The 20,741-nt window shown below is 24.2% G+C and overlaps 2 protein-coding genes across 4 annotated transcripts; both read left to right on the plus strand.

Annotated features, from left to right (window-relative positions):
* Nucleotides 1-1,707: 1,707 nt before the first annotated feature.
* Nucleotides 1,708-11,126, plus strand: LOC113551545 (solute carrier family 15 member 1-like). 2 transcript variants are annotated; one of them, XM_026953841.1, is made up of 16 exons: nt 1,708-1,803; nt 1,927-1,977; nt 2,057-2,129; nt 2,201-2,342; nt 4,113-4,205; nt 4,638-4,912; nt 5,170-5,252; nt 5,588-5,761; nt 6,058-6,309; nt 8,168-8,410; nt 8,489-8,586; nt 10,120-10,245; nt 10,321-10,420; nt 10,499-10,627; nt 10,761-10,868; nt 10,940-11,126. In XM_026953841.1, the coding sequence occupies exons 2-16, from the start codon at nt 1,963-1,965 to the stop codon at nt 11,051-11,053; spliced, it is 2,025 nt and encodes a 674-aa protein (XP_026809642.1). In that variant the 5' UTR covers nt 1,708-1,803; nt 1,927-1,962; the 3' UTR covers nt 11,054-11,126. The 2 variants fall into 2 exon arrangements, with proteins under 2 accessions (XP_026809642.1, XP_026809643.1); XM_026953842.1 differs by lacking the exons at nt 1,708-1,803; nt 4,113-4,205 and having other exon boundaries at nt 1,841-1,977.
* Nucleotides 11,127-11,720: 594 nt separating this feature from the next.
* Nucleotides 11,721-20,714, plus strand: LOC113551547 (peptide transporter family 1-like). Of its 2 annotated transcripts, none has more exons than XM_026953844.1 (15): nt 11,721-11,900; nt 11,985-12,126; nt 14,222-14,314; nt 15,598-15,872; nt 16,301-16,383; nt 16,585-16,758; nt 17,052-17,303; nt 18,545-18,787; nt 18,869-18,966; nt 19,066-19,188; nt 19,277-19,376; nt 19,444-19,572; nt 20,095-20,202; nt 20,262-20,386; nt 20,514-20,714. In XM_026953844.1, exons 2-14 carry the CDS (start codon nt 12,053-12,055, stop codon nt 20,382-20,384), a joined length of 1,875 nt encoding a protein of 624 aa, XP_026809645.1. In that variant the 5' UTR covers nt 11,721-11,900; nt 11,985-12,052; the 3' UTR covers nt 20,385-20,386; nt 20,514-20,714. The 2 variants fall into 2 exon arrangements, with proteins under 2 accessions (XP_026809645.1, XP_026809644.1); XM_026953843.1 differs by having other exon boundaries at nt 11,722-11,900; nt 20,262-20,410; nt 20,514-20,713.
* Nucleotides 20,715-20,741: the final 27 nt, after the last annotated feature.

Raw genomic sequence — 20,741 nt, forward strand, 5'->3', positions numbered from 1 at the left:
AATGAAATATATATTGTAATAAACCAGAGATAGGAATTCACATTATATGTTAAGATTTTCAAAGGAATTTACTATACAGCATGCGAGGGTGTCAAAATATAATGATGTATTAACAGGCAGGGGCAATAACAGATAAGGATGAGTTTGTTTATTTGTATATTGTACTCCTACTTTCCTAGACTTCTTTAGATGTTATTTGAAACGGTTTCGAAGAACGATATCTGTATAATATGTATAGATGATACTTCAGAATTTTGTCTATACTTTCATGTATGTACTAAAGTCTAAAAGTCTATGTTTGCGGAATTCTAGTCCCCCATGATCTTGAATTTAGAAAAATGTGGGTCATAGTAGCCCCCACAATTTACAAACATAGTTATCAACATGTAATATACAATGATATATGATATTATATTACATAATTTACATTCAATATCTGTTTTGTATGTATTAAGCAAACACACTTAACATACATTTATGGTAAAATATTACGCATAGTTACAGGTTGGGTAATATAATTCATTTATCACATTTCCCTATTGTTTAGTGCATTTTATAAGGAAAATACAACGATTTTTATTTTCTGTATATTATCTCAAATCAAATTAATTGTAGAAATAAAAACATACAAACATAAAAACACAATTTAAATAGTTTTTTTTTAGTAATTTTTTTCAAGTTAAATTTTAAAATTATAGAAAAACATTATATTTACTTGGTATTTAGTTAGCAACGCTTTGACAAGGGGTCTAAATATCACCAACGCTTATATTTGCACCATTGTCTATTAGAATATTCAGTCTATTGATCAAAATTGCTTATAGTTATGTATACATGTTCTGCTAAAGAAACACGATTTGCTAAAATATCTGAAAATAAGTTTGGATACTGTAGTATTTACTAAATTACTGATAAAAATTAAAAAAATAATAATAATAAAAATACCTCCGGTATTCAGGCACGATGTCTCATATTGTTTCATTTGCTTTCACGCTATACAGTATATAAGACGTAGCCACGTAGGTATATATTATTAGCATAGTACGTATTAAACGTTGCAATTAATTACATTTATAATAAACGACCAAGTTTAAAGTATTAGATATGATGAATTTGGCTGTTTAAATTTATTTATATTTTTCATTATTTGCACTACCTATTTTATGTATTTAATTTTTTTTCAAAATATACAGTAGTCTTGTTAATCCGACACCATAGTAGATACTGCCGGATTATCGAAAAACTAGACATTTAAACAAAAATCGAATTGAAAAATTATCTGTATTTAATATTTATTACACGTTAATTAAATTATTCATGTAGATATTATAATTGTTATTACTGACAAATTTATAATTCTTGTTGAAATTCCAACAATATTATCGGAAGATTGAATTACATGGAATTATTTAAATAATAATCCAAAATTAAATTATAGAAATAGAATGTATACAACATAATATAGAAAGTGGTAAAAACATTCTGGATATATGCTGGAATATCAAAACTATACTGCATTGAAAAATGACTGTTAGCTCAGTTGTTAATTTTCTAGTTTTGTAAGAATCATTCATAGACTTTTTGGCTCATATTTATAAACCGACAGGAATACTTCAGACGGCTATAAAAACAGTATTCGAATATTAAAAGAAAAACATATGATTTTATTGTGAGTTTAGTTTAGTTTAAGCACAACTATTACAACGCTGTGCTGATGCCGTTCTATTTGTACGCTGCTCGTAATTTTAATAGTTAGTATAGAGGACGATCCATAAAAATATGTCAATGATTGTTATAAAATAGGTAAAATTTAATATTTAAATACAATTTTTTTTATGTGAATATTTACATTTAAAATATTTTACATATATTTTACATTTAATATTTTTTAATTATTCGCTTAATTGTTTTGAATAACTTCTTCAGTAATTTATTTTACTTACAAGCTCACATCATTCTGATATGTCAACAATATTGGTGAGTTATGTTATTATTATTAACGAATTTAATGTTTAATTTTAAAACCTTCGAATATAAATATTTTCTTTGTTAATAGAAGTATCCAAAATCAGTTTGGTATATAATCGGAAATGAGTTTTGCGAAAGATTCAGTTATTATGGACTTAAAGGTATTTTATTTAACTATAATACACCTTAATATACTTTATTTTTTAATTTTTTATAATTTTATGGTATTTAGCTATATTGGTTTTATTTTTTACAACGATTCAAGAATATGACCATGATACTTCCACAATTATATTCCATATGTTTTTAGTCTGTACCTACTTATCACCATTGTTTGGTGCTATCATTGCAGATTCATACTGGGGGAAATATAAGTAAGCGCAATTAACAGATTAATAACTTCTAAAATAGCTTATTTATTACTAAGGTAAGTACCTATATAAAGTAGAAGTACATACAATTGCTCTGCATACTTTATAATAGTGTGTTAATGTTAATCGATTCTTAATAATATGTGTTCAATGCTGAACACGCCTACTACCGTGAGGGCGTCGTTGGGGTCTAAAGATGGAGACGAAAGAACCATTTGCCTTCTTTTAGGAATTACTCTGAATATACCAATACAAATCAATATAGTATATATTTTAGATGACTTTAAAAACTTAATTTAAATTCTGTATGAAGCAAAAAATATATTAATTGTACAATGGTGCATATGTCCGTATGTGATTTAGTATGAGTCAATCATCCAGTTTGGAGCAGATAATTTGCTTTAATCTTCAACATTAAGAGGGTATAATTTCAAATTTAATCTAGTTTTTACCATGGTTAAAAATAGGAAAATCCCAATAGTTTTCTTTGGTAAGAACTAACAAAAAATATCCAGAAAGATGAAATATTTAGGCTACACCGAAAAATTTGATTTTTTTTATTGGAATTCAGATATGTATAATATATCCACAAAACGTTGATATTTCCATAACGTATTTCTTTTAGCTATTTCTAGATTTTATTTAAATTTTAATACATTTTATCATTTTTGAGCTATTTTTACAGTTTTAAAAAATGTTCCTGTTTTTCTATTTTGCGTTGATAACTTTCTTATTTTTAGATCAAAAAGTTTGATAACGTTAATCGTTATAAGGACTACGAATTTCCTCAAACACCATATTTAAATATTGAAAATACTAAGTTATAATTTTTATTCTTTTACGTGTTTGAACTGTTTGACGTTTGAACTTTTGATAATTATTTAAACAGTATATATAACGATTTTAATATTTTATTTGGCAAATTAAAATATTAATCGTATAAATTCATATTTTAATCAATGAACTTAATACCTTACACTATTATACAATTATAAATATATTATTATATTCAAAATTAGATCTTAAAAATATTAAGACAAATTTTTTAATTTATTTATACGAACCTATTCTATGAAACATATGTCAGTAAAGGTGTAAATAATTAAGTTACATTCAGTATTTTTATTAAAAATTAGATTAAATTTACCTTTCTTGTGATCGAGGGAATAGAATAATATATTGTACATTGTACATACCTATATAATTAAAATTGTTTTTCCATAGTTATTTAATTTTATAACATATATGCAACAACATATTTTTAAATATTTATTCAGCAAATTGCAATTTTCAATGTATTAGTGATTAACGAAACTGTGAACTAGGAAAGTTGCTGCCGAAATCTCTACCATTTTAAATGTTGGTGGGATGATTTTGATGACATCGATGTTACTAGTATTAATATAATTAAAATATTCAATGCTCAAATTTGCGTTCAAAAGTCCTCAACTTTATTATACTGGCATTTTTAAAGAAAGTGCACAAAAACATAATATAATTTTATATTATTAAATAAATAAATTTGATAAAAAAAAAAATGTATAGGTATGTATAGTTACGTTATATTGAGTATTTTACTTTCAAATAGTTAATAATAAACTATCCTTCATTCCTAATTATATTGATAAAATGATAACAATTTAATATTTAATTATCCCAATATCATATCAATATTATAATTAATTTTTCATACTTTTTTTTAATTATTTTAAATTGCATATTATAATATAAATTTATGTTGCCAATGAATAATGCCTATATTTAAATTTACAGAACCATTTTTATCTTGTCTATTGTACATGCAATAGGAAATATCTTGGTGGCAGTTGCATCTTTTATCATTTCAATCAGTTTAAATTTCCAGAGGTATGGTAAAATATTTGTACATTATAAATACTAACTTGATAAATAAACAAGGAATAAATATAATTTTTCTTTAGTTTTGAAAGATTTATATTAGTTATTTATTATTAATATTTTAGTTTTATTACAACATTACCCTATATTTTGCATACATTTGTATCAGTTATAAACAATTAAAGAAACTATACTAGAGTTAATAACTGTACGAAAATTGGTCAATTTTTCATTTAAAATTTAATAATATATGAGTATTTATTTTTGTGTTATATGATTGTTATGAGTTCATGACCATTAAAAGTTGTTCGGAAGTTTATAACTTAGTATTCACGTATACATATATTATGTAGAGAAAATACTAATTTTATTAAAATATAACATAATTATTATTATAGAGGGCTAAAGGGATATCAAAATTGCATTTTTATATATTTACAGATTATTTACGATAATTGGTTTACTGTTAACATCAATTGGAGCTGGTGGTATAAAACCATGCGTCTCTTCTTTTGGCGGTGACCAATTTGTATTACCAGATCAAGAGGATCATCTGCGAAAGTTCTTTTCTGTATTTTACTTTACTATCAATGCGGGGGCCTTGTTATCAACATTTATTACACCAGAACTACGGAAATCAATTCAGTGTTTTGGAAAAGATTCATGTTTTCCATTAGCGTTTGGGGTTCCTGCTATCTTAATGTTGATCTCAATAGGTATGCCAATTAGCAAAATTCATAACTTATTAATTGAACAATGACCGACTAGATACATAGTTTTCATTAAAAAATTAGTAATTTTATAATGTAGTATATACTATTTCTGCTTATAAATTATAATTTTATTATCAGTATAAAATAAAAAAATAACTTGGTTGTTTTTAACTATTTTTAAGGAACACTAACATTTTGTCGTTAAATTGGTATAGTTTTAATAGATACCTATTAATACTTTTTTTTTATGAATGTGTAAGTGTTTTTTTTAAGTGGCAAGAACCTGTATAAGACCAATAAACCCGTATCCAGTATCGTCACAACTTCAATTGGATGCATATTTGTAAGAGCAAAAATAAATATAGCTTTTATCAAATGTATTTAATATTATTTCTACCTATGATAAGTTATAATTTGTAATTTGCTAAGTATAATGAGCGATTTTTTTATCAAACACTCATTATTTCAAAATCTATTGACGTTTTTGAATATATTTTCTGTTTTATTTCGACTGCAGTGGAGGCTGGGAGTTATGTAAGAAAAATATTTTTTAAATATTAATACATTTTTAAATAGTGAGTATTGTTTGATAAAAGTAATCCTGTATACCTATTAATTATAAAGATACCTACATAGAATATGTTTTGAATATTATATTATCTTTGTTTTCCATAATAGTACGCGTTAAAAAAAAAAATCACAGCTTCTTCAAATGAAGCAAAAAGAAAAGATTGGTTGGATTATGCAGACAATAAGTACAATATACATGAAATATTTGAATTGAGAGCAGCGTTAGACGTCATGTATTTATTAATTCCAATACCATTGTTATATACACTTTTTGATCAACAAGTAAGTTATTTTATAAAAAATGTATCAATTGAAGTTATTCTTCACATTTGGATGTATATAGGAACATAATGTCATAATAGTATTCATTTTATAACATGTTTTATCTGAATTGTAAAAATATAAGGTGCCTACCTAAATTAAGAAATAAATAAATTTTTAAGTTTTTCACGACTTATTACTAGAAAAATGACATACCACTATAAATTATATTTCTTTGTTATGACTTATTCTAAATATATTTTATATAGATGTAAAATAAAAAAAATTTAATTAATATTGACGATTTTAATTTTCAGGGTTCTCGTTGGATATTGCAAGGAACTCTAATGAATGGAAAGATAGATGTTTTAAATTGGTCAATTAAGCCTGATCAAGTACATTTCATTAATCCGTTATTCGTTTTGATATTCATACCACTTTTTGATGGTGTAGTCTATCCAATTTTATATAAAATTGGTATAAATACACCTCTAAAAAAAGTCACTTTAGGTGGCCTATTTACTGTATCGTCGTTTGTATGTGCTGCTGTTGTGCAGTATATAATTATTGTAAGTATCTACTTTTAGTCATTAATAATAGTGCAATTTTAGGGGGGCTTAGCCTCCCAAGCCTCTCTAAAATTGCACTTATGTATATAATAATATATACACTAAATAGGTTAAAACGAAGATCAGAATTTTCATAAATTAATACTTATACAAATTTATGAATTATATACATTGTTTAAAATTTAAAATTAATAGATTAGCTAATACAAATGATTAGAAAATTATTAAATACTATAAAAATAATTTCGGTTATTAATAATTCGGGTATATGAACGCTGTTGTTTAGTATACTGCAATTATTTGGAATTTATCAGACAAGACAAAACTAAAACAAAATATATGAATACTTAAACTGTAAACATTATCATATTGACTATTTTCATTGTTGCTAAATCTAATATTTTAAAGAGATATATTTACTATTGACTTTATTTATACACTTGTATCTGTATCGACCTCGCTGTAGTCGATAATTAATATAAATAAATAATTCAAGAATTTACGTATTTGTACCGGATAATTTTAAAATTATAAAAAAGGTTAAATATAAATTACGATTATCGATTAATATTCGTAAGTATTCGTTTGTTTACGTCGAGCATTTTTTTCAAGCGTGATATGCTAGTGACTTGTAAATGATAGATTATTATAAGTACCTATAAATTTGTAACAGTCACACTTAAACTGTTGTCAATACTCAATGTGCACGAAATTTCCATGACAAGTAGATTATAATAAGTTAGTACCTAATAAAATATTATTGAGAGATCATTAAAACAAGATTATAATACCTTTATAACTTTAATAAGATTAAATTGGTAAATATATTAATAATAATTGTTTTTTAATTTAAACTTTGTTATAGATTTAATCTAAAAAATTAAATAGATATAATAACAATAAAATATATATTATTTATAATAAATAATAATTCATAAACCAAAAATAATTCATATATTTTTTTTACTTATTTATACGAACCAGGAGTGGAACATATTTTGACATAATAATACGAATTTTTTTATTATATTGAAGCAATGCCGCAATGGTATTAAAAATAGGCATATATATATATAAATTATAGATAAGAGTATCTGAGTATGTAGTAACATGTGAAATATAATCAGGAAAAACACGTGTACCGCAAATTGTATTCACGTCACTGCTAATTAAGGCTTATACCATTAATTCAATATTCGATATTTATTTATATATATATATACAACAATTTTAAATATAGGTACCTAATATTCTTGTTTATAATAAGCAGTGATATACAATAAAAAAAATTAAAAACCTAAAAAATTACATTAAAAAATTTGTGTTTTATGGAAACTGTAAACCATCTATAAATATATTTATTTTTTACTGAAATTCAGATAAGTGCATTTAACGTTAAAATATCACCATATAATATGTATGTTGTACCTACACAACATAGCTGTAAATACCGTTTGACACATTAAAAACTCTTTTTAGTGAACAGTGAATAATAATTTTAAATATTTATAAAAGTACTTATTTACTTTCAAAATTTGTAACGCAGAGTTTTTTCGTGTTTAAAATTATCTAAAAAGGTACTTAGTCGTATCTTAGGTATTCGTAAGTTAAGCTCGTACACAAAATAAATTCGAAGTAATTACGGTTTAAATCGTACTAAATAAAAAACATACGTATATAAATGATTAAAAATAGTATACATTTTTTTGTAACATGAAAATGTTGTGTCAACGAGAAATAAATCAGAGATACAGAGAAACATAATATTATGTATTATATATACATGATTATTGTTATTTACCAGTTTACCACGATGGTTTACCTATATGTGTTTACTAACACATTTTTGATTTTATAGGGTCAGACCTTAATACTGCCGTCAAATGAAGGTCAATTGAGAATAATCAATAATTTTGATTGCGGTGTTACTATATCTGGTTCTTTGGTTGGAAATTTCAGTATTGAACCATTAAATGTACTTCACATTAATTATAGTGTAGAAGAATTCAATAAAACTGATATTATATCTATAGACGTAAATCCTATGTGCCAATTAAAAACGGGTATTTTGAAACAACGTGTTTTCATCGTTAAAGAAAGGGTTAGAATTATTACCATTTTTTATTTTATCAACCTATATGACGGACTACTATTATAAGATGTATTTATTTTATTGAAGGTTTCATCGTATTTTTTAACTTCTAAAAATAATGATGGTATAGAATTAACACATTTAAACGAATTAAAGAAATTGAAGAGTGGAAATTCAAATCTCAGGTTAGACAATTTATTTTAAGATAAACAAAGTGATTTTTTTAAGCATGCTCACACCATTTTTATGCTTAATTTATGCATCATATATTCAAATTCTGATTTTTGGAGTTTTTAAACATAATTAAAGATGATATTTCCACAACATTTAAGGAGTTGCCCTGTGGTAATACCAACAGTGGTTTTTTAAATGAGAACATATATGATTTAAAGCATAATGTGAATCAGGTAATTTTTCTGAAAATATTGACGTATTGTAAAGGAAATTTGAACGAAAATTCAGGTTACTCTACTTTAAATAATAAGGAATAAAGATAATAGTCTACTATACTAAATAATTTGTAAATGGATACGAGCTCGATAATTATAATTCGCCAATTCGCTATGCTATATAAAATATTCGTTAATAATGAATAGTTATTACTAGGGCTCGGAACTTAATGCACTTAAAAAGTACTAAATATGCATGCACTTAATCGCTTAAAAAAGTACAAATTCTCTAAAAATATGCACTTATATTTTATTTCTTACACAAAATTATTATTTGCAGAAATATTTTATAAAATATTATAAACATGAAAAAGCAAAATAATAAAAATAATTCTGATTTTTAATTTTCAATCATAATTAAAAAAAAAAAAAATATGATTCAAGAATATCTAATAATATCTCTCAATATTAATGTATTTATTTTTTTTATTTAAAAATTTTCATAGGAAATCTTCATAAATTATAAAATATGCTTTAAAATCTAAAAATTACTAAATATGCAAAAATATGCATTATAAACTTTTGATATGTTTTTCGTAGTGTCTTAGAATGAATTTCTAGCTCACTTAGCAATAAATCTAACGGTTCAAAATAAAACATGCAAATACAACAACTTCCGAGCCCTAGTTATTACTAAATGTTTATGGATTAATATTGCACTTGACAATTTTCAAAACATAGATTATTATACTTATTCTTTAGTATTTAAAGTAGACTAACTCAGGAAGTTTTCGTTCAAATTTCAATTGCAATATATATACGTATACTCGTATGTCAACATTTTCAAAAAATTTACCTGATTTACATTTTGATTTAAAACATAATATGTTTCAATAAACCAAAAGTTGGCATCGTCATAGGATACTCGTTAAATGGTGTAAAAAATCTAAGCACTCGTTAATATCGTCTTTAATTATACATTTAAAAATTCCAAATATCAAAATTTGGATGTATGCATATTTTAAGCATAAAAATGTGGTGAACATGCTTAAAAAATCAACTTGTATAGTATAATATTAAAATAAAATCAATCGCAGGTTATAACTACCTAATAACTAATAAATAATAACTACAAAAATTGTAGATAAGCAAACAATCAACTATTTATTTACACAATACTAGTAATTGCGTATTTACGACTTTACGAGTACCTATTGATAATTTCAAAATATTGAAATAAATAATTAACTTGGAATACCGTTAAATGTCGTCAGTATTAGATTTTATACGATACTATAAGATTAATCATTATATTTTTAAATTTATTAGGATTTCGTACAGTCATAATTTGTCGGGAAAAAGCATTACATTAAGGAATACTAATAATAAATTGTCTGATATAAATTTTAAATTGCCACTAAACAAAAACACAAACCATGAAATACCAGTTGGAACGTAAGTGTGGTTTGTATGCAGATAATCAGGATATATTAAATATGTTTTTATTGGAAATTCTGATTTTTTTTATAGTTATGATGTATATCTAGATGATGAAAATATTTTGCAAATGACAGATTTACTACCGGCTAGTGTTAATGACTTAATATTTCATCATAGTTTTAACCAAACGGTAATTAATTTAAACAAATTATATATATGAGTAAACTGTTCAGTTGCAAGATTTAAATTTTATTATTTTACAATTTAGAACGCCAAATTAATTACTTTACAAAATGGAAAATATATACATATTCTATGGCAAGTTCCTCAAACGCTTTTAATTACAGTAGGCGAAGTTATGGTCGTGATAACATTATTGGAATTTTCATTCACCCAAGTAAAATAAATAAAAATTTATTAAACAATAAAAAAAATTTAAATACATTAAATAAATGTATTTCTATTAGTGTTATTACAATTATTTTAATTAGATGAAATAGCTTATTTACCGTAACTATATCGATATTTAGGCGCCACTAAGTATGAAGTCTTTTATATCGGCAGCTAATTTATGTACTCAAGCAGTTGGAAATTTACTTATAGTTGTTATATCCAAGATGAAATTGTTTGAAAATCAAGTAAGATGCTATTAATAATTAAAATAATGCTGTATAATGAGTCATTATATGATTTAAAGTTTTATTTTTAGGTTCATGAATACATATTTTACGTAATGTTAACAGTTTTAAGCTTAATATTATTTATGTTCATGAGTGCAAAGTATAAATATAAATGTGTAACAAATAATCAATCTAAAAAATGAGCGATAATTTTTTTTAATATACTTACAATTATATTTAGTTGCAACAACATCAAAGATCTAAAGTATGTGTAACTCACCGAAATCTTGAAAGAATTTTACATTTTAATTTTGTTATCATTTTAAATTACTCATATTTTATATTTATTGTTAATTGTAATTTATATTATAATTATATATTTATGTATACAATATTAATCTTATAATATATAGTTTGTTATCATAAATTACTGTCATTTTCTTTTCTTTTATAAAATTTGATTTAATTTGGCAAGCACAAGAAAATAAGTAGTTATAAAGATATTTAAATGGTTTAATCGCTAACAAGCTTAATATAAATAGAGATTAGTCAACTATCTATAACTTTTTTAGTTGCTTATTATGTAATAAAATAAAAACAATTCAATTATGATTCTAGTGTAGTAGTGTGAAAGTATTAACTTAAAATAAGTATTTCATGGTTATTATAGTTTTTTGTTTTATATAACTGGTAGGTCCATGATATAATTACAAACACCGTTCAATTTCAGCAACTTGTAAATTAAATACATAAAATATGTAAAATTAATAACGAAAACGTATTTATTTTTATCACGTTTTTTTAATAATTAATCGAATATTACAATTTTGGTAAATTTATTTAATAATTTATTTTATATAGTTCTATACAATGCAAATAAAAGAAAATGTGAGTACCTTTATTATTATTCTTGTTACTTATTTTTATTAATTTGTTAATCCACGTGTTACCTAAATTATTGTTTAATAAATGCATAGGGATATCCAAAAGCAGTCTGGTATATATTCGGAAACGAACTTTGTGAACGGTTTAGTTATCATGGTCTTAAAAGTAATTCTATACACTATACCTCAACTTTCGTATTAATATTAAAATGTTAGTTTAGTTTTTAAATATTTATGAATTTGAACATAGCTATTTTGGTTTTATTTTTTACAACAATTCAAAAATATGACCACGATACTTCCACGATTATATTTCATATGTTTTTGATCTGTTCATTCCTATCACCATTGTTGGGAGCCATCATTGCAGATTCATACTGGGGAAAATATAAGTAAGTAAAATAAATAAGCGCTAAATATTTATTATTTATACATAATTTTATATTCTGATACTTAAGATCTTAGCGATGCCCGATGGGATTATTGATTTTATAACTTATGTATTTTTTGTCTGTATACACGATATTATAATATAGTAGAAAAAATATTTCAAACTTCAACTTTAAAGGTGGTTTCTGATAACAATTAGACCTAGTTAGTAATTTTGAGAGATAAAAATTGTAAAAACTTTCAGTGATTATTAAAACAATCAAGTAAAATAAAACAAAATCAAGAGAAGTCATACAAAAATTTTTTTTTATTTTTTTATCGCAACTCAAAAACAAATAACCGCAGATACCTACTTGGAAATTTTCACCAAATGTTAATATTAGCATATTCTATACATTATAACATTTTAATAATATTTTAATTCTTTTTGAGCTATATATTATAGACATTTTATTTTTTCGTTAATTTTTTTATTAACTTCGATAAAAAATTATTGATTATTTATAATGTTATAAGTAAATCACACAAATATTTTTTAAAACTGTTTTAGTTTTCTATTTTATACAAAAGTTAATTATAATTTATGTACCAATAAACATAATACGACAATAAAAAAATAATTTTAATTTATAACTATAGTAATAACACTGTATTTTGAAGTAATTAAAAAAAAGGATTTAGATAGGTAAATTAATTTCAAGTTGTTTAAAATATTAGTTGTTTTAATGAATAAGTAGATAAATATTCTTAATTATGTATAAACACTTTTTTTTAATACTTATTGAAAGATAGGTACCCATGAAAATATAAATTATATTTTATTTAATTTTTAATTTTTTATCTACTGAATAACTACGATGGGACGGAATTGTGTTCTGCCAGTAACCGTCATTACTATGTTTATTTTAAGAAACAATGTTAATTCTAATTTTTATCAAAAAAACTTTATTTATATATTTTTTATGAACCCTTGAACCAAAATCCCTTAATTCGTATAATGATAACAACATATCATATGTCGCTATACTAAAATATAATTTTACCAGTGTATTATCTAACATATGTGTTATTATAGATAGATCCTGAATTTATAATTTATACACAGCGTTTACACAATTATTATCTATTATTATAACATAAGTAGATAGTATTGTTGTGTAAAAGTTAAAAGAATCAAAGTTTTAAGTTTTAAATCATTTATTAAATTTTTTACGAATAGTATAACTAGTATACAATATTACTAACGATACAAATATATCAATAGTTTAGCGCAAAAATTAAAAAAATTATAAAATTAAATTAAACAAATTTAACTAGTAGTAGCCACAATATAAATTTTAAATTCTACAAACCTTATTTTTGTTAATTTAATAATATTTAAAATACTACGAAATAATAATAATACGGATCATGAGGTTATTGCAAAAAATATCTAAAAAATTTCATAGAATATTAATATTTTTTTAACTTTTAAGAATTTAACTTTTGATGGAAAGGGGAAATGGTGATAATGGATAAGGATCATTTTGGCGGAAAATGGATATCTCCAAATGACTCCATTTATATTAAAACATTTAGAACTTATCAGTGTGACAGCGTAACAAATAAGTTAATACATTGTATAAGCCAAGCAAATTATCATATGCTAGTATGCTAGTAGAGTACTCTAACGTGTTGAACTTAATGATTTTTCGTTTTAGAGTCTATTTAATAAATGAATCATCAATTTTATTTTCATTATAATAATTTATTATTATTCAGTGTAAATAACCCTGCGTAGTTGCATACATTCTACATAGTAGTATAATACTACACACAGTACCTACATATTATTATGATTTCAACACAGAGTTAAAATGTTTACACCAATAGGAAATAGAACATAATGCTTAATAGTATTATTAAATATATATATATATATATATCCTAATTAAGTAGGTGTTTAATATTTACCTAAACATTTTGACCATTTTATACATGTTTTAAATTTTATTTTATTTTGTCAATTGTTAATTTATTATATAAGAAAAATAATAATATTATATTGTGTAATTTATATAGATACCTATATATGTTATGTTTACTTTACATTTCCAGGACTATCTTCATCTTGTCTATTATACACGCAATGGGAAATATCTTAGTGGCTATTGCATCTCTTGTGACTTCAGTCAGTATAGATTTTCAGAGGTACACGATAAAATATTTATATTAAATACTAAATTACCTTAAAATAAATATAAGAATACTTGTAGTGTAGTACAGTGCATATTTGAATCTTCGGAAAGCCTTTTCTCCTTCTACATCAAAAATATTAAAACATTTAAATTCATTTGTGCCATCTGAATTTAATCATGAGAATTTTTACAATAAAAATATCCTGGATTTTTTCTTCATTATTTTTGGACATAATGAATATTTATAAAACTAAACAGTTAGGTTTAGATAGAACTAATAATATTAGTGAGAAATGGAAAAATACATTTAAACTAGCCTATTTTAATATTTTTGTAATTATATGTATATAAATTTTTAAGTAGCTAAAGAAAGGGTGAAATGTCCAGAATCGTATTTGCCAATATACGAGGATCAACTGTCCAATAATTTGTCAATTGATAAAATTGTTTTAATTTAAATACTTTATATATATATCAATAAGTTTTACGCTGTTTAAAATGACTTTAAAAGTCATAACACAAATTTAAATATATTTGTTGACAAGCTATATTTCTTCTAAGAAATATACACATTTAAATTTTTTAAGAAATGAGAAAATACTCATACTTTTTTATGTAGCTTTTGAAAAGTATTTTACCTTTTTACGGGTGACCAATGCTTAAAATATACCTGTGATCAATATTGTTATTATCCTGAAAAAAAATGTTTTAATTTCACTTTCGCTTTCTCCTTTCATCCAAACATGTCACACTGCATAATAAAATTATCATCTATAAGGTACTCCTCAAACCTATCTGGTCCTATGGAATTCAACTTTGGGGATCAGCCAAAGACTCCAACACAAACAGAATCCAAACATTCCAATCCAAATGCATCCGACAGATAACCAAAGCGCCTTTTTACGTATCGAATGATACTCTCCACTAGGGACCTCCTTATTCTGACAGCCAAAAACGTTGCTAAAATCTTATACAAACGTTTCCACCTTAAACTTGCAAATCATCGTAACCCCCTCATCCTAAACCTCTCCACTCGAACACTCCCGGGCGACCCTGGCAGACGTTTAAAGTGCAGCTGGTGCCGTGATCTGCTAGTCGACTAGTCAACTAACCACTACCATCCATGGCATGAAGTGCTATTACTGAATAGCTCCTTTAATCAAGCCAATCATGACCTATTATATATATCCCCCATCTATTGTGCTTATTGTAAATATATTTTATACAGATTGTACAAATAAAAATAAATATGACAAAAAAAAAATTTACTAAAATATGTATTATATAACTTTACAGATCATTTACAATAATTGGATTATTGTTAACATCGATCGGAGCAGGTGGTATAAAACCATGCGTCTCTGCTTTTGGAGGTGATCAATTTGTGCTGCCAGATCAAGAACATCAGTTGCAAATGTTTTTTTCGATATTTTACTTTACTATCAATTTAGGGTCATTGCTATCGTCGTTCATTACACCGGAACTGAGGAAATCGGTTCAATGTTTTGGTAAAGATTCATGTTTTCCATTAGCATTTGGGGTACCTGCTATTCTTATGGTGATTTCAATGGGTAAGATATTTAACATAAGTCATTACGGGACCGCGACAATATTCCGATGAGGAACGACTAGATAGCTATCATTTATTAAAATAGAATAAATTGATTAATGCAATATTAAATACGAAACTATATGACATAACTAACTGCATTAGTATATATAATAAAATGTATTTTTATAATATTTTCCAAGTATCTAACATTACAATTTTGTTAAACAATTATAATTCATACCTATTAGGTATACCTTATGCGTACATTCGTATGTCTGCTTAGTATATACCTACTATTTACTAAGTAAGAAATTATTGTTTTGAATATTTTGTTTTATTGTTATAAGGTTTATTTACTTTTATAATTTATATAAACTTATAAGCAGTATTATCACAGTATTAAATATTTAATATTTATATTTCATTTTTTTTTTTATGAATGTTAAGTATTCTTTATATGTGGCAAAAATCTGTACAAGATCATTAAACCTAAGTCCAGTATCATTACAACTTCAATTGGATGCATATGTGTAAGAGTATTAAATTAATAACTTTAATCAAACATATTTATTTTGTATTTATATTTACACCTATGCCAAACTAATAATTAATAAATTATTAGTTATTATTAATAAGTTATAACGCCAAATATATACCTATATAGGTACATTATATAAGCACAGAATAAAATGACTATTATATTTTGATATTATTTATGTTTTCCATAAAAGCATGCATTGAAAAAAAAAATAACCACTTCTTCAAATGAAGAGAAAAGGAAATATTGGTTGGAATATGCAGATGATAAGTACAATACACAACAAATATCTGAATTGAGGTCAGCATTAACCGTTATGTATTTGTTTATTCCAGTCCCAATGTTTTATGCACTTTTTGATCAACAAGTAAGTTTTCTGTGAACATTGTAAAAGATTAAGTTCATAAAGATATTTTACATGTATGGCCATTTAATTATATGCACATATCCAATGTATATATTTTATCATTTTATATCAGATTAATGATTCTAAATAAATCTTTCAACTATCTAGATATATATATATATCATGACTAATTTATTATATAGCATTAATGACTCACCCCCTAACTCCTTCTGATTATAAATGTAAAAAATAAATAATAAATAAATGTACTAAACTTATTATATATTTTTTTTCTATATTATTTAACTTTTCAGGGTTCTCGTTGGATTTTACAAGGAACTCTAATGAATGGCAAGATAGATTTTTTAAATTGGTCTATAAAGCCTGACCAAATGCATTTAATTAATCCCTTGTTCGTTTTAATATTTATACCACTTTTTAATGCCATAGTCTATCCACTTTTGTATAAAATTGGTATAAATACACCTTTAAAAAAAGTCACTCTAGGGGGGCTCATTGCTGCATCATCGTTTGTGTGTGCTGCAGTTGTTCAATACACGATAATTGTAAGTATTTAAAAATTGTATTATATATATTTTCGCGAATCAGTATCAGTAGACATTTTAATAAAACAGCAAATAGCAAATTTTAAAACACTTTTGTTTCAGTTAACCAAAATTAAATCCATCTATTAAACTATTTGTAACCTTAAAATAGTTATTTAAAAAAACCGATAAAAAAAAATTAGTTGGTAAAAATTGAAAAAGTTACGAATGATTAGTTTTTTGATTTTTTTGAAATTAATAATAACGTTAGTAAAATTTAAAAACGGATCGCATTCATTCAAGTCAAACTCTATGTAAATTCAAATTTATTTTAATAAAAACATTAAATGTGTCTACCTTATAGAGATTTGAGCATAATCATTTTAGGATCATTAAATAATGAATACTATTTTATACTTACTTTAAAACATTAATTAAAATTAAAACCTTTTACTTAAGATGATGTTAGCGCAATATTTGTTTTCTCTCTCAGACCCACGCGTAACATAGATAAAACGCTATCACTAAAAATTTTTAACGAGTTTTGAGTAATCTTAGAGTATATCAACTATTTCAAAATTTATTGAGGATATTATTTTTGAGGAAATGACATATTGGTTTTATATTTTATTTTTATTTGATTTTGTATTCGAATTTTAAAATAAAAAAATTAAATGTTGAAAATTTAAATTATGTTTAAATTGTTTTGAGACAATATTTAGATAATATATCTGTTTGCTTGTATTATAAAAAATAACTTAGCTCTATACCCAGTGGCCAGTGCCGAACTTCACCTACTCCATCCCGCCACTCAGGCCCCCGGTTATGTACCAAAAAAAGGCCCCTTCGGCCTTCTTTAATAGCTGCATTGGAGTACTGAGACCCTTAAGTTCGGCACTGTATATAGCCACATGTAGTCAATGGTTGTTACGATAATCTAAAACAGACTAATAATTGCCCTAAAAAGCCGTTACATGTGACCATTACATGTATTAAATAAAATTTAAAGATGCTAACAATATTAATAGCTCAATATATTTTATTATACAATAATAAAAATATTTTTAAGTAACATAAAATAAGTAGTTTATATTATAAGATTATTTTTAGTTAAAATTTTAATTTCATAACTAAAATATTTATACTCGTAGTTGCTCAAGAAAACTGAAAAAATGTAGGTAATAATATTAAGTATGTTCCTGACGGCTATTAGTTGATCAGTATGACATTCGTTATTCAAATTTTAAAATGAGTTTTTTCAGGGTCAAACTTTTACAATATCGTCAAATGAAGGCCAATTAAGAATATACAATAATTTTGATTGTAATGTATCCGTATCCAGTTCTTTGGTTGGAAACTTCAATATTGAACAGTTAGATGTAGTTCATATTAACTATAATTCAACTGTATTTAATGAGACTGATGTTTTATCTATAGACTTGCATCCTATGTGTAAATTAAAAATGAATACTCTGAAACAAAATGTTTTCATCGATAAAGGAAAGGTTAGAATTATTGTATGCTTTTATCAACCAATTTGGTAATTTAACAAACAACTATAAAAATGTATATTTATTTAATTTAAGGTTTCATCATATTTTTTAACTTATAAAATTGATAATGAAATTGAATTAAAACATTTGAACGAATTGAAGAAACTAAAGAGTGGAAATTCAAATCTTAGGTAAATACATATCTATGATATAGGTGTATTGGAATTCATACTAGGTACATGGTTTATCAGACCATATTGATTTTAATTAGATAATATTATTATTACAAGGATTTTGCATGATAATTTCTTCAGTCAAAGGATTACATTAAAGAACACTAATAATAAATTATCTGAAATAAGCTTTTCACTTTCAACAAATCAAGATCAAAATTACGAATTACCTTTCGGGACGTAAGTATTTCCACTTAGTTATTTTATGTATGTACCTATGTTTAAACGTTGAATTATTTTTTAACTGGCATTTATACTTATTTTTTAGTTACGACATATACATGGACAATGAACTGATATTGCAAAACGTTGATTTTCTTCCTGTTAGTATTAATGATCTGTTATTTCATCATAATTTTAATCAAACGGTAACTAATTTAAACACATAAGTAATGTAAAAATTGTTATCATAAATTATTTGGTTTATAATTTTAGAAAGCCAAGTTAATCACCTTGGAAAAGGGTAAATATATCCATATTCTATGGCAAGCTCCGCAAATCATTTTAATTACAATAGCTGAAGTAATGTTTGTGGTTACATTATTGGAATTCTCATTCACTCAAGTAAAATTATCATTAGTTAATAAATTACTTAAATTTTATATTAACTAAATACTTTGAGTAATATTAATTATTTAAAGTATTTATTAGTAACCTAACAAATGAGTAAACAACAATTAAGTATATTGTCGGGCAGACAATTGGGTGTCGAGAAAATTAAACGAAAGGAAATTAGGCATTTTATTTTTTAATATATAACTTAAGAGTTTATATATATATATATATATATATAAAGATTCAGCATTGAAATTTAAGAATATTTGTCAACAATACAATTATAATTGAAATTTGAAGTATAATAATATTAATATAATATGAAATATATAGGTGACAATTATTAATTTCCATTATTATTATTTATTAGGTACTTATATATTCAATATTGCCCTCAATTGTTGCAGTGCTCAATTGTTACAAATTTATATTTATTGTATCGAAATATTTAAGTACCGTTTTATACATTAATGTTCTATACTGAATAATACCTTTCTACTGATATTATCTAATTATATAATCAATTTTTAGGCTCCATTAAGTATGAAATCATTTCTTTCAGCAGCCAATTTATGTACAACGGCATTTGGTAATTTACTTATAATTTTTATTTCGAAAATGGGACAATTTGAAAATCAAGTATGATATAAATAAGTATAGATAGTAAAAATTTTTGAATTTTTTTTTTTTTTTTTTAGGGCCATGAATTCCTATTTTATGCAGTTTTGATGGTTTTGGATATGATAATATTTATGCTGATGAGCACCAAATACAAATATAAATGTGTAATTAGTAAATACCCAATGAACAGCAATCTTTAAATGTACTTCATTTAGCATAATGAAACGTAATTTTTCTATTAAATTTATAAGTAACTTTTAATTAAAAAATAATAATATAAATGAATATGGTATCATAATTAACATATCTAATTAATTGTATACCTATAGGTTTTCATGACATTGACATATCAAAATATTTTACTAAGTATAGACAAGGTATATGTAATAAAGATTTAAAATATGGATACATCTTAAAGACTAATAGTTTACTATAATGGCATTCGGCAGATGAGGATTAAAACAAATGTATTATTACAAGAACCTATGTTTTTTTTTTAACAAATTGGAAAACAAATTTTTATTTGTGTACATTAATAGGTAATTATTATAACTAAT

Source organism: Rhopalosiphum maidis, chromosome 2 (genome assembly GCF_003676215.2).
Source record: "Rhopalosiphum maidis isolate BTI-1 chromosome 2, ASM367621v3, whole genome shotgun sequence".
NCBI classification, from domain to species: Eukaryota; Metazoa; Arthropoda; class Insecta; order Hemiptera; family Aphididae; genus Rhopalosiphum; species Rhopalosiphum maidis.

Excerpts from the sequence above, each read along its gene's own strand:
- LOC113551545 (XM_026953841.1), top strand. Across the intron at positions 2,130-2,200 it reads CAGTTATTATGGACTTAAAG|CTATATTGGTTTTATTTTTT; the intron begins GTATTTTATTTA and ends TATGGTATTTAG. Across the intron at positions 2,343-4,112 it reads TCATACTGGGGGAAATATAA|AACCATTTTTATCTTGTCTA; the intron begins GTAAGCGCAATT and ends TTAAATTTACAG.
- LOC113551547 (XM_026953844.1), top strand. The coding sequence starts at position 12,053 with ATGTTTTTGATCTGTTCATTCCTATCACCATTGTTGGGAGCCATCATT. Across the intron at positions 18,788-18,868 it reads TTTTCATCGATAAAGGAAAG|GTTTCATCATATTTTTTAAC; the intron begins GTTAGAATTATT and ends ATTTAATTTAAG. Across the intron at positions 18,967-19,065 it reads AGTGGAAATTCAAATCTTAG|GATTTTGCATGATAATTTCT; the intron begins GTAAATACATAT and ends TATTATTACAAG.